The 15,604-nt window shown below is 41.8% G+C and overlaps 1 protein-coding gene across 1 annotated transcript in view; it reads left to right on the top strand.

Moving 5' to 3' along the window:
* Nucleotides 1–15,604, top strand: part of LOC116528413 (nucleolar and spindle-associated protein 1-like) — a 29,273-nt gene that overhangs the window by 2,119 nt on the left and 11,550 nt on the right. Inside the window, 2 exon segments of the mRNA XM_032245649.1 lie at nucleotides 2,981–3,241; nucleotides 3,575–3,660. Coding sequence (XP_032101540.1) covers nucleotides 2,981–3,241; nucleotides 3,575–3,660 — 347 coding nt within the window.

Here is a 15,604-nt window from a genome sequence, read left to right as displayed (position 1 = left end):
CAAGGGTTGCCAATTTATAGCTTTGAAACTGGCTGAAAAAATAAATGGCACCATTTGGAAGGCTTTGGCTTTGGGAAATTGAGTAAGTGAGTGTACTGGGGAAATTGAAGCTTGAAAAAGGTAGGATTTGGAGGAGCTGAGGGAAAGGAGAAGACATTTTAGGTAATAGAAACAGCATGACCATATTTACAAGGTGACAGGGCCTCTCTTCATGTTTGGGGGACAGCCAGTTGACCACTTTGCCTGAAGCGGAAGATTGGTGCAGGGGTGTGGCAGAAGCCAGGGAGGAGGACTCAGTTCACAGTGAGGGGTTAGGGGAGACCTTCAGATGCCAGGCTAAAGAGTTTGGGTTATAGATTATGGGGGTTTATTGAAAGTTAAGTGTTGAGGAGAAGGCAGGAAATATATTTTGAGAATATTAACCTCGTAGCATTGTGCAGAATGGATGGAAGGACATGAATCTAGTAAAGAATTAATGTCAGACAGTAATCAAATGTCATAATCACAGTTTGGGCCAGCTTCTAAGCTAACACAAAGATGATCATTATTTGAGTGGCTTGTGTCTCTGCTGCCTCCTCTATTCTCAAACTGATTGCTGGTTTCTATTCACTCACCACATGTTATTTAGCACTTCTCTTCTGGCACCATGCTTCTCCCTGTTTAGCACTAACAACCTTCTGCTTCATATATAGCTATTTATAAGTCTGTCTCCACCACGATAGCACCTCCCCAAGGAATCCAAATGTTCAACTTGAGTCTGTTTCTTAGAGTGTGCCTGCACTAAGATCACTGGAGCCAAGGAGATCTCTATCAAAGAAATAGCAACCCTGCCTCCTAGTTCCTGAACTTGGCTTCCAGGGTAGGATCTATTATTAAATAAATAAGATATTAACCAAATTAAACAACTTTTAATGACCCAGAAAAAATAATTCACGGAAAAAAAGCAAAGAGAAGAGCAGATGTCTTAGCAACCCAGCTCTCAACGAAGAAGTATGAGCATGCTGGTAGCAATGTGATTTCAGTTCATCTTGCGAGATTCCTGTGCTGTTTCCTTGATAAGATAGGCTCCTGTCCTGCAGACTTTGTTGACATGTGCTTGTGGACAACAGCTGGAGGTTATCATTCCTTCCTCCTTTCAGCAGGTATTGAGCACTGTGCTAGGCTCTGAGGGTGCAAAGACAAGGAGGATCCCTCTCAGCCCTTGGGAAGGGGGAGACAGATGTGTCAACGAATCCAGTGTGAATGGGGGCCCCACAGTGGCTGGTTCAGAGAAGTATTTAGGAAAGAACCATTAGCTCTGCTGCTGGGGGTGTGTAGATGGATTGATTTTCCCTCAGAAGGCTTCCTAGGGGAGATCAGTTTGGAACTAGGCCTTTGAGGAAGAACAAGTTCGGTGGAGTGGAATGAAGGCAAGAACACTCTAGGCAGGAGACACAGCAGAAAGAAAGACCAGAGGCATGAACTCTATTTCACAGGGGCCCAGGGTTCTTCAGCAGGGCTGCTATTGGCATTTGGTCCAGGACAGTGATAGACTGCCCACACCCCAATCACACTGCATACAGTTTACATCCCTTCCCCATAAAGCACTCCTGCAGTGACAAGCACGAGATTCCAATCATTTCCAAAAGCCTCTGGGTGTGGAACGGTGGATGGGGAGGGCCAGCTCCTCCCTGCATGAAAACCCGGGGAGGTGGGGCTTGAATGGGAGGCTAGCTAGAGCTGTAGTGTATAAGACCTTTTCGTTAGAGTGTGAAGAACCAGGGCAAATTCTGGACAAAGGAAAGACCTGGTCAGAGAGATCTGGGTTTATAACGGTCACTCTGGCACCAGGGTGTGTTAAATTAGAAGAGGCAGAGGCTGAGAAGTACAAAGTGGACTCTCTCTCTTTTTAATGTGGATCAATTTTTTACCAACACACAATTAGCTAATCGTTCTCTGCTTTCTTCTTGGCCATTCACAAAGAAATCTGGAGGAATGGGGCCTCTTTCCCATGAACTGCCGTGATTTCTGGAATCGCCTGTTTCTGAAATGGTTGCAAATGATCTCAGCTGTCACACCAGCGCCCTGTGCTTTGGGTGATCCTTGCATTATGAAGCAGGAATTATTGCACCTGTTATATGGATGAAGAAATTGAGGCTCCGAGGTCTGAATCGAAATCCTGGGCTTTTGGGCCAGGCATGGTGGCTCACGCCTGTAATCCCAGCACTTTGGGAGGCCAAGTCAGGCAGATCACTTGAGGTCAGGAGTTTGAGACCAGCCTGGCCAACATGGTAAAACCCTGTCTCTACTAAAAATATAAAAAGTAGCTGGGCATGGTGCTGAGTGCCAGTAGCCCACCTACTAAGGAGGCTGAGGCAGGAGAATTGCTTGAAGTTGGGAGTTGGAGGTTGCAGTGAGCCGAGATTGAGCCACTGCACTCCAGCCTGGGTGACAGAGCAAGACTGTCTCAAAAAAATCAATTAATCAATCCTGGGCTTTTAACCACCTTATAATAGCTACTGGGGAGTTTTTGTTGGCATTTTACTATTAATTTTCTAAAAATCATCAGTGTGGTACCCAAGGAAACATCCCTGAAAGATGGAGACTGGTTCTCTCCCCTGCTTTTCTCTTTTCCACCAGCTTCTCTTCTGTGAGCCTGTCCCCCGCCGCCATTCTGTAGTTAGCACCTTTGTCTAATGTGAGAGGCCCCAGGCCTTTGGTTTCCCTTTGAGTAGATTTTTTTTTTTTTTTTACTGAAAATCACTCACTGCCCCCAACATCTTTAGCCAAGATGTTCTCATTTTCTTGGAGCCAGAATAAGCTGGCAGGGTGCTAGAGTCAACGCCGGCTGCAACCCACGTGTGCTTCGGCTGGCCGGGGAGCGACAGGCCAGGCAGCAGCATCCTTCAACTCAGACTTCTCCCGGCCTGATTTATTGCTCCGGTCTCCTGCTCTGGCTTTTCGCTAGCATTTCCTTCCAAAATCTTTGCTGCTGATCCAGGATTGTCCATGTGCGTTTTCGCTTTGCCGCAGTTGACGGAGAGCTTTGGGTAAAAGCCCTGATACCACCCACTCCTGCCCTGTCTGCCGGAGTCATCTTTAATCTGTCAAAACCCAGGCCTGTTCACATGCTGCGAGGGTGGCACGGATCCAAAGCCACTTCCGCTCCTTCCCTTGCTCTGGCCACATGGCGGCTGAGCAACCGGCTTCAGAGGCTTCGGGGCTGGGCCCAGCCTCTTCGAATCCCGAACCAGGCCTCCTAGTACTCTCCCTGGTCAATTGCATCAGGGATCTCTTTTGTGAAAAAATAAAAATAAAAATCATAATAATGTTTTCTCAAGAGAACAGGATGAGCCATTTATTTTGGCTCCACCATATCGATTCAAGGAAATCTCTTCCCTTGCCTTTAAATTGTCCCTGGAGTCAGCGGGTGTTTGTGCTCAACCATTTGCCAGGGCAAAACCCCTTAAAGCCAACCCCTCCAGATCACATTTGCCAAAGTGGGATAGCACTCAAGCAAAATACTTTCCCCAGAATTAGTGAAAGACTCCTTTTTAGGCTAGTTAATAAAAATCAGGCATTTCTTTTGGTGTAGTTTTTCATTCCAGGAGCCAAAGTATAGACTGGCTTTTAAGATACGCAAACGGCTGCAGGCCTTCCCTGGGTGGATGAAGGCGACTGGTGGGTTCTAGATGCCTGGGGCTCTGGAGTTCCCCAAATTGAGAAGAGCCTGCCTGCAAACATGTGGGACTGCCCTCCCTCTCGTAGTTCACATTTCCCGTCATTGCAGTGTCATTCCAGTGGCATTGTGCAAAATGAGTACTTTTATTTTTGATCTTTGAATTTTTTTTCTTCTAGCGCCTAGAGATAGCTAATAAAGCTGGGCTATGAGTCTCCATAGGAAAAGAAAAATTCCCTTCTGTTTCCCCAAACTGCAGGGTATCTAAGTCTGGTCTTGGGATTTTCTTGTATCAGCAGTTGCCACTCAGTCCCTTCTCTTTGTGGAGGAGGGGAGGACAGGTATGTGTGGTTTGAATTCTCAAGATGATTCTGACAAACATCATCTGCACCCATTGAAATTCCAGGGTCTAAACAGAGACACAACTATTTGGTCTCTTTAAGTCACAGGATTCTGGGTCAAGATTTCTAGTCTGAAACCTCAACCAAACCATTTAATAGTTCTAATTTGGTCAAAATGCTTAAATTGATTATGTCTGGATGTCTAAATATAGGCACATTTCAAGTTCTTTAGTCTTTCTGAGAAGCCTCTTAAACTTTTACACAATTCCTTTTGCGCAGTTTCTGCTCCATTGGGCTTAAATTCATTGTGAAAACTTTGGCAAATCGTTAACCATCTGTAATGTCGGATTCTTTATCTGAAAAGTGGGAAGGATATGTACCTTGCAGTGTTACAAGAATTAGAAACGGGGTATATATGTTGCCAGGTGCAATGCCAGCATGCAGTAGGGCACTCGATAAATAACTGCCACAATCAAGATCATGATGGTGATATTTACAACTGTAAGTAAAATGGCTTGATTTTCTTCTCCCCAACACATCCTAATATCCATGGGCAAGGTAAACTGAGATGCCCAAAATGGAAAATAAGTGTGACAATCCACTATATATTGTATTGAGCTTCTACTGTATACATGAAGTAGGGTTAGGTGCCTTCGTGTGCCCTTTCATAGTTTTCCTCCCAGTACTCAGAGGCAGCACCATTAATCCCATTTTATAGATGACCACACTAAGTCTGAAGAGGCCATTAATATATCAGTCAGAGCTCTTGGTTACAAGCAACAGATTGATTTAAGCAGGAAATAAGTTTATCAAAAGGATATCTGGGAGTTCACAGAGTCACTGGGAAGGTTAGGGGACAAGCTTGGAAAACAGGACAGGCACAGCCTTAGAATGAATGCTCTGAGGACTATAGCCAAATCCACATGGCAGAACTGTTCACCAGTACCACTAGCCCTTGACCCAGGGGGCTGCTGCTGCCACCACCACTTCAGCCATTTGGAAACTAGATGTTGCTATTACTGCTGTGGCTGCAGAAAGAACTCCCTTTATCTTGTTTCATGAGTTGTCAGCTCCCAGTTCTATGTCTGAGGTGAGCACTCTGCTTTTGCCCGAGTGCAAAGGATGCTGGGAAATGCAATATTTGGCTTTTGGGAGAAGGGAAAACACTATTCCAAGGTTCACAGAGTGGGAAATTCCCCAAATGTCAAAAGGGAAATCAGACACTACAGCATCCTAAAAGCTACCAAATGTTTACCTTATTAAGAAATTTGGATTTGTTGCCCAACCTGGACACACCCAAGACTCCTTTACTGTGACTTTTCATGAGATGTGTGAAGTCCCATCTGCCTACTCCAAGCTGGGTGTTCTATTGTTGCCAGGCTAAACACCAAATCTTTTTCCTCAGTGAATATTTATTTGGTTCAGTTTAAATATTGAAGCTTATAACAAATAAAATACATGTTAATAGTGCCCCCCCCCCAAAAAAAAAAACTTCCTTGGATACCTAAATCAATGTGAGGGCTGGAGATTGAGGATTCCTGAGAGCAGTCTTTGACTCATGGATGGAGTCATAGGTTTTTGAATGGATAGTGCGCCTGAAATGGTCTAATCTACCTCTTCACCTGCCCCTGTAAGTGCACGGAGGACTCTATCACCTGTTATAGACAGGTTGCCCTAGAATTTACCCTAGAATTTCAACTAATAAAACACTGTGAGGGAAGAAGGCAAACTTCCTTCAAAAATAAAGTTGGAGGCCAAGTGGGAGGATCACTTGAGGCCAGGAGTTCAAGACCAGCCTGGCCAACCTGGCGAAACTGTATCTCTACTAAAAATACAAAAATTAGCCAGGCGTAGTGGTGCACAACTGCAATTCCAGCTACTCGGGAGGCTGAGGCACAAGAATCGCTTGAACCTGGGAGGTGGAGGTTGCAGTGAACAGAGATTGTGCCACTACATTCCAGCCTGGGTGACTGAGTAAGACTGCCTCAAAAAAAAAAAAAAAAAAAAAAAAAAAAAAAGGCCGGGAGCAGTGGCTCATGCCTATAATCCCAGCACTTTGGGAGACCAATTGGGTGGATCATCTGAGGTCAGGAGTTCAAGACCACCCTAGCCAACATGGTGAAACTTCATCTCTACTAAAAATACAAAAAATTAGCTGGGCATGGTGGTGGGCGCCTGTAATCCCAGCTACTTGGGAGGCTGAGGCAGGAGAATTGCTTAAACCTGGGAGGCAGAAGTTACAGTGAGCCGAGATCATGCCATTGCACTCCAGCCTGGGCGACAGAATGAAACTCTGTCTCAAAAAAAAAAGAAAAATTAAAAAAATAAAACCAGCAGATAAAGCAAAAATTGGTACAATCTTCTGGAGGACAATTTGACAATATGTATCATGAGCCTCAAAAATGTTGATTCATTTATTCCCCTTTTAGAAATAAAACATGGGCAAATATAGACAGAGATGTAGAGAAAGTTTGTTCTAGGATATTCACTTATAACAGGGTAATTTATGCTGGAAAAATTTTGGTCCTGATTTTTATTTAAAGTTTTATTTGAGGTTTAGAGGTATACATGCAGGTTTGTTACATAAGTAAACTTGGGTCATGGGGGCTTGTTATACAGATTATTTCATCATCTAGGTATTAAGTCTAGTACCCACTAGTTATTTTTTTCTTATCCTCCCCCTCCTCCCACCCCCAACCCTCTGAGAGGCCCCAGTGTGTGCTATTCCCCACTGTGTGTCCATGTGTTCTCATCATTCAGTTCCCACCTATAAGTGAGAACATGTGGTATTTGGTTTTCTGTTCCTGCCTTGGCTTGCTAAGGATAATGGCCTCCAATTCCATCCACGTCCCTGCAAAGGACATTATTACATTCTTTTTTATAGCTGCATAGTATTCCATGGTGTATATGTACCACATTTTCTTTATCCAGCCTGTCACTGATGGGCATTTAGGTTGATTCTATGTCTTTGCTGTTGTGAATAGAGCTGGAATAAACATATGCATGCATGTGTCTTCTTGGTAGAACAATTTATATTCCTTTGGGTATATACCCAGTAATGTGATTGCTGGGTCAAATGGTATTTCTGTCTTTAGGTCTTTGAGGAATTGCCACGCTGTCTTCCACAATGGTGGAACTAATTTACACTCCCACCAACATTGTATAAGCATTCATTTTTCTCCACAACTTCACCAGCATCTGTTATTTTTTGACTGTTTAATAATAGCCATTCTGACTGGTATCAGATGGTATCTCCTTGTGGTTTTGATTTGCATTTCTCTAATGATCAGCGATGTTGAGCTTTTTCTATATGCTTTTTGGCCACACGTATTTCTTGTTTTGAAAAGTGTCTGTGTCATCTGCTTGCTTTTTAATGTTTTTTTTTTCTTGTAAATTTAAGTTCCTTATAGATGCTGGATATTAGATCTTTGTCAGATACAGTTTACAAAAGTTTTCTCTCATTCTATAGGTTGTCTGTTCACCCGGTTGATAGTTTCTTTTGCTGTACAGAAGCTCTTTAATTTGATATTGTTTGTCAATTTTTGCTTTTGTTGCAATTGTTTTTGGCATCTTTGTCATAAAATATTTACTTGTTCCTATGTCCAGAATGGTATTACTTAGGTTGTCTTTCAGGGTTTTTATAGTTTTGGGTTTTACATTTAAGTCTTTAATCCATCTTGAGTTAATCTTTGTATATGGTGTAAGGAAGGGGTCCAGTTTTAATCTTCTGCCTATGGCCAGTCAGTCATCTCAGCATCATTTAGTGAATAGGGAGTACTTTGCTTGTTTTTGTCAGGTTTGTCAAAGAACAGATAGTTGTAGGTTTGTGGCCTTACTTCTAGGTTCTCTTCTGTTCCATTGGTCTATGTGTCTGTTTTTGTACTAGTACCATACTGTTTTAGTTACTGTAGCCCTGTAGTATAGTTTGAAGTCAGGTAGCATGATGCTTCTAGCTTTATTCTTTTTGCTTAAGATTGTCTTGGCTATTCAGGCTCTTTTTGGGTTCACATAAATTTTAGAGTAGTTTTTTTCTAATTCTGTGAAGAATGTCACTGGTAATTTAATAGGAATAACATTGAATCTATAAATTGCTTTGAGCAGTATGACCATTTTAACAATACTGTTGCTTCCTATCCATGGGCATGGAATATTTTTTCATTTCTTTGTGTCACTCTAATAATTTACTTGAGCAGTGTTTTGTAGTTCTCCTTGTAGTGCTCTTTTGCCTCCCTGATTAGCTGTATTCCTAGTTATTTTATTCTTTTTTTTTTTTTTTTTGAGAGTCGCCCTCTGTTGCCCAGGCTGGAGTGCAGTGGCACCATCTCATTTCACTGCAACCTCTGCCTCCTGGGTTCAAGCAATTCTCCTGCCTCAACCTCCTGAGTAGCTGGGATTACAGGTGCGTGCCACCATGCCCAGCTAGTTTTTTGGAGACACGGGGTTTCACCATGTTGGCCAGGCTGGTCTTCAACTCCTGACCTCGTGATCAGCCTGCCTCGGCCTCCCAAAGTGCTGGGATTACAGGCGTGAGCCACCTCGCCTGGCCAATATTTTATTCTTTTTGTGGCAATTATGAATGGGATTGTATTCTTGATTTGGCTCTTGGCTTAACTATTGTTGGTGAATAGGAATGCTAGTGAGTTTTGCACATCGAATTTGTATCCTAGACTTTGCTGAAGTTGTTTATCAGCTTAAGGAGCTTTTGGGTTAAGACTATGGGGTTTTCTATAACAGGGTAATGTATGCTAGAAAATTTTAGGTAATTTCTTATATTTTAGGTAATTTTCCCTGTATTTTACCTAATATTTTAGGTAATTTCATAAATTTTAGGTAATTTCTTATAACAGGGTAATTTTTGCTAGAAAAATGTTGGTCCTGATTTTTAAAATACACATCCACACCCAGGTATATTCATATAAAAAATAGGAAGTATACCAAAATATCAACTGTCAAATTATCTCTGGAGGAAAAGATAGGAGTTGATTTTTAAAATGTTATTTTAAATATTAGGATTTCCAGAACTTTCCACAATAAATATGTTACCTCTTTTACAATTAGAAAAATATGTATTTTTAAAATAAATTCCATCATATAATACCATCTTCAAAGAAACCAAAGTGAAAAAGAGTTAAACCAGTTTTTAGGGGGAAGGGCTATTTCCACCTTCCCAAGGGGCCATGTGGGTAGAAGGCAAATTAAAGCCTGAAACTTTAAAGTCAATCAGTTTGTCTTAATGGGCCCTAGATGGGGAAAACTTCAGTCATTTCCCTTGCCTGGCACTCTTGTGGTCAGGGGATGAAATCCAATCACAGGGTCAGTTGGGTTTGTACATTCCATGGCAAACCTATTTGGCCATTTCTCTGCATTTCCCAAAAGTTCTCTGACTTCCTAGACAGGAATTGTGAGCACAGGGAAACCTTTATCCTGGTTGCTGCAGCACATCTGGTTTACAGCCTGTGCCAGATGGGCTCCCTTTCATCTGGGAAGAGGGGCAGGAGGGGACACCCGAGCCTCTGTAGGTCCAAGGAACTTCCTCAGTGGAGGCTCTAATTTTTGGTGAAGTGTTTCAAGTTAAGATGTAACTATATCATGTTGGAGTCACAATGTCCCTTAAATTTAGGGAAATATGCTTTTCATTAGAGTCTGCCCACCTCACCTTTAGGTTCATTGCTCAGGCCAAAGATGTTTTGAATAAGCTATCAGTTGGTTTCTGAAACCATTCTGCACTATGTAAATATTTATTGAGCATTTATTATGTGCCCTGCACTGGAGAAAGACAATGAACAAGATAGATGTGGTCTTTACACTCAGGGAGCTCTTGCATTTGGGGACAGACTTCTGACTTTTTGCCTTCACTAACCCCAGGTTATTTTTGGTTTATACCAGGCCTCTGATTGTACCAACCACTCCATCATCTTAGATGTGCTGGGTTAGAAACAAAATGCTGGAAAATACTTAAATCTACAAGTCTAATAAAAGGAGGCTGGGCACAGTGGCTCTACCCATAATCCCAGCACTTTGGGAGGTTAAGGTAGGAGGTTGCCCTGAGCCCAGGAGTCCAAGACCAGCCTGGGCAACACAGGGAGACCCCATCTCTACAAAAATTTTTTAAAAATTAGCCAGGTATGATGATATGCATCTGTAGTCCCAGCTGCTGGAGAGGCCGAGGAGGGAGGATTGCTTGAGCCTAGGAGTTTATAGGTGCAGTGAGCTCTGATCATGCCACTATACTCTAGCCTGAGTAACAGAGTGTCATCCTGTCTGAAAAAAGAATAAGGAGAAGTATTGCTAGAAGAGGGAGACTGGGTTCATCGGGTGGCTGGGATAGATGGTACTGATGCCAGTATCACCAAGGGAAAAGGAATAAAAGAAGAGAGAGGGACTGAGAGGCAAGCATCATTGCAGCTATGAGAGGCTCTGGCGAATCCTCTGCGTAGACCATGATCAGCCTCTTTCCAGGAACTTCTTCCAGCCATGCATTTGCCCATGCACTCTTCTTGAAGATTGTTCTTTTATTTTCCCTTTCTTGCTGAAACTCTGGGGGAAAGGAAGCAGATTCATTTTCCGCTTTCCCTAGTTACCACCAAATTTCTCCCTTTAAGAAATTCTCTCACCCCAAAGGCCTAGGTAATCCCAGTCCTGCACTTTCCTAGACAACCAGCCCAATGGGGCTAACCAACCCTCAGGTCACATCACAAGATATTTCTCTTCACCCCGAAACCAAACAATGAGAAGCCCAGCCACTGAAATGCTCACTCTTCTCTTCCAAACACAATTTACAGCTCCAACACTTCTCAAGACCTTAAAATGTCTTTTAATTTATTATAGATAGAAGAAATGGTGTTTTGAAACATTCTTGGCTTATGAGTTTGGTGCCTTCTTCAATTTTAAAAAATGTTCATTCAGGCTGGACATGGTGGCTGAGACCAGCCTGGCCAACACAGAGAATCCCATTTCTACTAAAAATACAAAATTAGTTGGGCGTGGTGGTGCATGCCTGTAATCCCAGCTACTTGAGAGGCTGAGGTAAGAGAATCGCTTGAACCTGGGAGGTGGAGGTTGAGGTGAGCCAAGATCATGCCATTTCACTCCAGCCTGGGCAACAAGAGGGAAACTCTATCTCAAAAAAAAAAAGTTAATTCATGTATGCTTTAAATATGGAACTTCTCAGGGTCCAACCAGGAAACAGAATAAACCTCAGGTGGTTCAAATCAGGAGACTTGTGAAATGACCAGTTATAGAGAAGTGATCAGGGTAGAGGGAATTCACAAGGGAAACTGAGGCATCTACAGACTAGCAGCAGTGGGGATCCATGACCATACCTGGGCCTGAAGTGACAAGGAGAGGAAGCATTGTTGCTGGAAAGGTCTGGAGAGCCATGGAGGAAGGAGCTGGTGGCGTCCACTGTCTTGGATGGATGCAGCCTCTATGAGGGCCAGGGTGCTGAAGTGGAATAGGAGCAGAGAAGAAGAATTTTGACCGCCTTCTCCTTCAGCCTGCTAATCTCCACTGACCAAACCCAACTGGAAGACAGAGGTCAAGGTCAGCCACTCAGGATACAGAACAGGGCAGAAAAAAGTAGAGAATGCATTGGATGGGGCAGGGGTGGGTGGAATTCAGAGAATAATCCACTCCAGGTACTAACTCTCTCTCTCACACCCAGAACATGTATTCGCTCAGAGCATTGTTTTTCATTACTCTTGCTAAATGCCATTTTTCTTGGTCAAACGTCTCAAGAATTGTGGGGTGGGACACCCTCAGCCCCACCCCAGTGCTTTCTGAAAGTCTTGGCCGTTATCCCTATAAATGATCATTTTCATTTCAAAAATATTCGAGTACCTGTTATGTACCAGACTCCGTAAGAAGAAGGTCCCATTTACCCCCCACCCATCATTCTCATTCACAGGGATAATTTCCTCCCATTTTTCAGTGAAATTCCAATTAATCCTCTCCATTTGGACCAGTATTTATATAACCACATCTGCTTTACTTTTTTGGTAAATCCCAATTTTGTTTGACTTGATTTTCTGGACAAACGAATCCCAAAGCCTCTCAGAATCTAAGAGAACGTTTATAGTTTTTCCTGGACAAGAACTCAAGTTTTGGTGCCCCTAATTTTTTTTTTTTAAAGCAGAGGCAGTACTTTTGATTCTGTGAAGCATTTAAAAATAAAATTTGTTCTTGCTGAATGTAGATAATATTTTAGCAAAATGGTCCTTTCTAAGAACTATAAGCAAAACAGTCTATATCAGTGGCTTTCAAAATTTTTCACCGCAGCACACAATAAAAATACATTTTTATGTGTCAACCCAGTTTCATGAAACAAAACTTACCATTACTTTGTTTTGATGCATGCTGTTATTTTCTATTCTATTCCATTTCTTTAAAAAATGCTGGCTGGAACTGTTGGCTCACTCCTGTAATCCCAGCACTTTGAGAAGCTGCTACAGGAGGATCAGTTGAGGCTGGGAGTTTGATACTAGCCTGGGCAACATAGTGAGACCTTTTCTCTATAAAATTAATTGTTTTTAAAAAATGCTGATAGCAACCTATTAAATTGATTTTCTACTATATTAATGGGTTGCTTTCTGCAGTTTGGAAAATATTGGCCTACGTAGTATATTGAAACTATTTTTAAAATAGACCCAGCAATGGAATCTATATTTAAAGAGTGGCTAAAATGCTTTAAATGTTTATTTTCAGCCATTATCAAATGTGCCAATCTCGCCATTTTTCTTTCATTTAAAGAAAGCCAAACTGCTTTGAGCAGTGGCAGTCCCCTATTCTCCCCTAGCTCCCCATTCTGGCCGAGGGTCCTGCATTTACTGCCAGTTTGGCCTGTGGCTGGACCCAGCTGGCAGTAGGGCTGGGCCGCTGTGGCTTACCAAACCCTATTGGTAAATACAACCAGTGTTTTTTGTTTGTTTTAACCTGAAGAAATCTGCCTATGTTTGACTTGCAGTTATCGGGGGAAAGGTTTCACTGTGCAGGTGGGCCTGGGTAGGCACCTGACTCAGAGACAAGGCTATCTCTCCCCATCAACACCACATGGTCTCAGGATCAGGAGGGTGGAAATCGTAGCTGCTATTCCTCAGGCACTTACAATGCATTAAAGATGTTCTATACGTGATCTCATTTAATTCTAACAAGCCAGTGGGTGGGCATTATCTTTACATTAGGGCAGAGAGAAGTATTATCATTGCCATTTAGACAGGAAGAAACTGACGTTCACAGAGATTTCATAACTTCCTGAAGCTCCCATCAGTATTGTGTAGGAGAGCTAGAAATCACGTTCATCTCTTATTCACGATACTCTAATGCTTCCCCATCTGGCTCTGAACTGGTGTGAGGAAAGAAGGGCAGATAGAAACATTTCTTTTTGCTACCGAGGCATTAGATGCAGCATTTGAAGAAGGGAAGCTCTCTTCTAATTTCTGGGGGTTTTGCACTGGGAAAGATGTAATTCCTGTGTCTGGATTTCTCTGTTGGAATTTGGAATTCCAGGAGTAACTCAAAAGAAATAATGGGAAACTAGAGGACAACTAATATTATCTCAGTTTGATAATAAAAACAAACATACTTCTGTGAGCCATGTAGACTGTATGTATCATTCATAACACAGTCTCTGTGTGTGGGGGGGAAGCATGTTAAGTCCCAACAACATATTTTTGAAACAGGTTTAATTTGTGTATTATGGATGCCTACATTTAATGTATGTAAACCGTATCTGGTTGCCTTTTTTCTCCCTAAATGATAATGCATTGTGTATTTACATATGTAGAGGAAGAGAATTGGAAAGTACAGAAGTAAAATGATGTTATAGGTGTCTGCTACAAAGGATAGAGAAGTTACAAAAAAAAAAAAAAAAACGAGTAAGAGAGGGTTGGCCAGGTGCGGTGGCTCATGCGCCCGCCAGGTGCGGGCGGATCATGAAGTCAGGAATTTGAAACAAGCCTGGCCAATGTGGTGAAACCCTGTCTCTACTAAAAATCAAAAAAATAATTTTAAAAAATAGCCGGGTGTGGTGGCACATGCCTGTAGTCCCAGCTACTCAGGAGGCTGAGGCAGAAAAATTGCTTGAACCTGGGAGGCAGATATTGCAGTGAGCCGAGATTGCACCACTGCACTCCAGCCTGGGTGATAGAGTGAGACTCCTCAAAAAAATAAAATAAATAAAATAAAGAGAGGGTTGCTTCTGGAATTCCAGGAAAAACTGATGCTGAAGCTGTTTCAGAAAAAGGAAGTTTTTCTTTTTCTGAAAAACTTGATGTCCTGACACTTGTCTCTATAAACTTATTTTAAAAAATAATTAATTTTTAAAATTAATTCTCAGGGCATCAAGTATAGACTTGATGTATATAAACCATATCTGGCTGCCTTTTTTCTCCCTAAATGATAATGATATCAAGTAGAGATTTGATGCCCTGAGTACCTAGAAATAATTAGCATGTATGTCAAAGAATTGTGATTTTTAGCCATCTAATAGGCAGCTCAATAGTGTTAACGTGCTTTTAAAGACCTTCTCATTTGAAATTCTGTTTAAAAGAGTCAGTAGGTTCATAGTCAAGGTCAGAGACTACATATGTCTTCTTACTTTAACTTTTTCATTTTCTTTAAGTGATGTTATTACAGTTATATGTTTGATAAGTGAATTAACTAGAGATTTTAAAGCCTAACAGATATTTTTCTGTACTATATGAACATTTGCAAAGTATCTCTCTGAGTTTTCGCTTTCCAGGACTTAAATTGTCCATGAAAATACTGTTTTGCTCATTACATTAGCCAAAAATAAAAGCAAGACAGATCAGTTGATGGTTAGAACTTGAGGTGGGAGTAGGGTAGGGCTGCTTTTGAGTTACATTCCCCGACATTAAACATGGATAATAAAATTACAAAAAAATAGAAAGAAACCATGAAGAAAACCCACATGCAATTATAAAATAATTACATTACATAAGTTATACAAGTTCCAACTTTGGGGACCCACAGAATCAAATGCTTGTAGGGTCTGGGAAGTAATATGTATCCTCAAAAATTCAATGGCTCTGGAAATCTCTTTTATGTTGCTTTTTAGAGAAAGGCCAAAAAGATTTGTAATCAAAACAGTCGAAACCATGGTTCTATGCAGACACCGCTTCTGAAAAATCACAAGCGACCTTCTAATGACATTCTGTTTGGTTTTTGGCCTTATAAACAAAGATGTTTCTATTAGATTTGACCCATTGAGGAGAAAGAGAGAGGGCCAGGATGCTATGAGGACTCCTTCCAGCATCCAGCCCAGATACACTATCTTGGGAAGTGGACCATTTTTACGCCCTGTCTGTAAGCTGCTTCTTGAAGCTTGAGCCTAAGGGACTAACTAATTTATGTTCTCACTGAAGTTGATATTTCAGATTAGATACCGACTCCCTGAGCGAGCCACAGTTTCTGAAAGACGGGCTCTGGATTCTCAAAGCAAGTTCCATTTTCTTCCCTTCTTCTCTATCAATCTTGGTGCATTTGTAAAGAAAAGGACAGAGAACCAGGTTTGGAGCCAACATGAGGAAATGCTATGTAGATACATTTGTTGTGGTGATTAAAAGGGCCAATACTTATTAAGTGGAAT

The sequence above is a fragment of the Sapajus apella genome, unplaced genomic scaffold, assembly GCF_009761245.1.
Source record: "Sapajus apella isolate SASKATOON/1434 unplaced genomic scaffold, GSC_monkey_1.0 scaffold58, whole genome shotgun sequence".
In the NCBI taxonomy this organism is placed as follows: Eukaryota; Metazoa; Chordata; class Mammalia; order Primates; family Cebidae; genus Sapajus; species Sapajus apella.
Note: the sequence above shows the minus strand (reverse complement) of the source record. Positions and strands in the feature narration are given on the sequence as shown.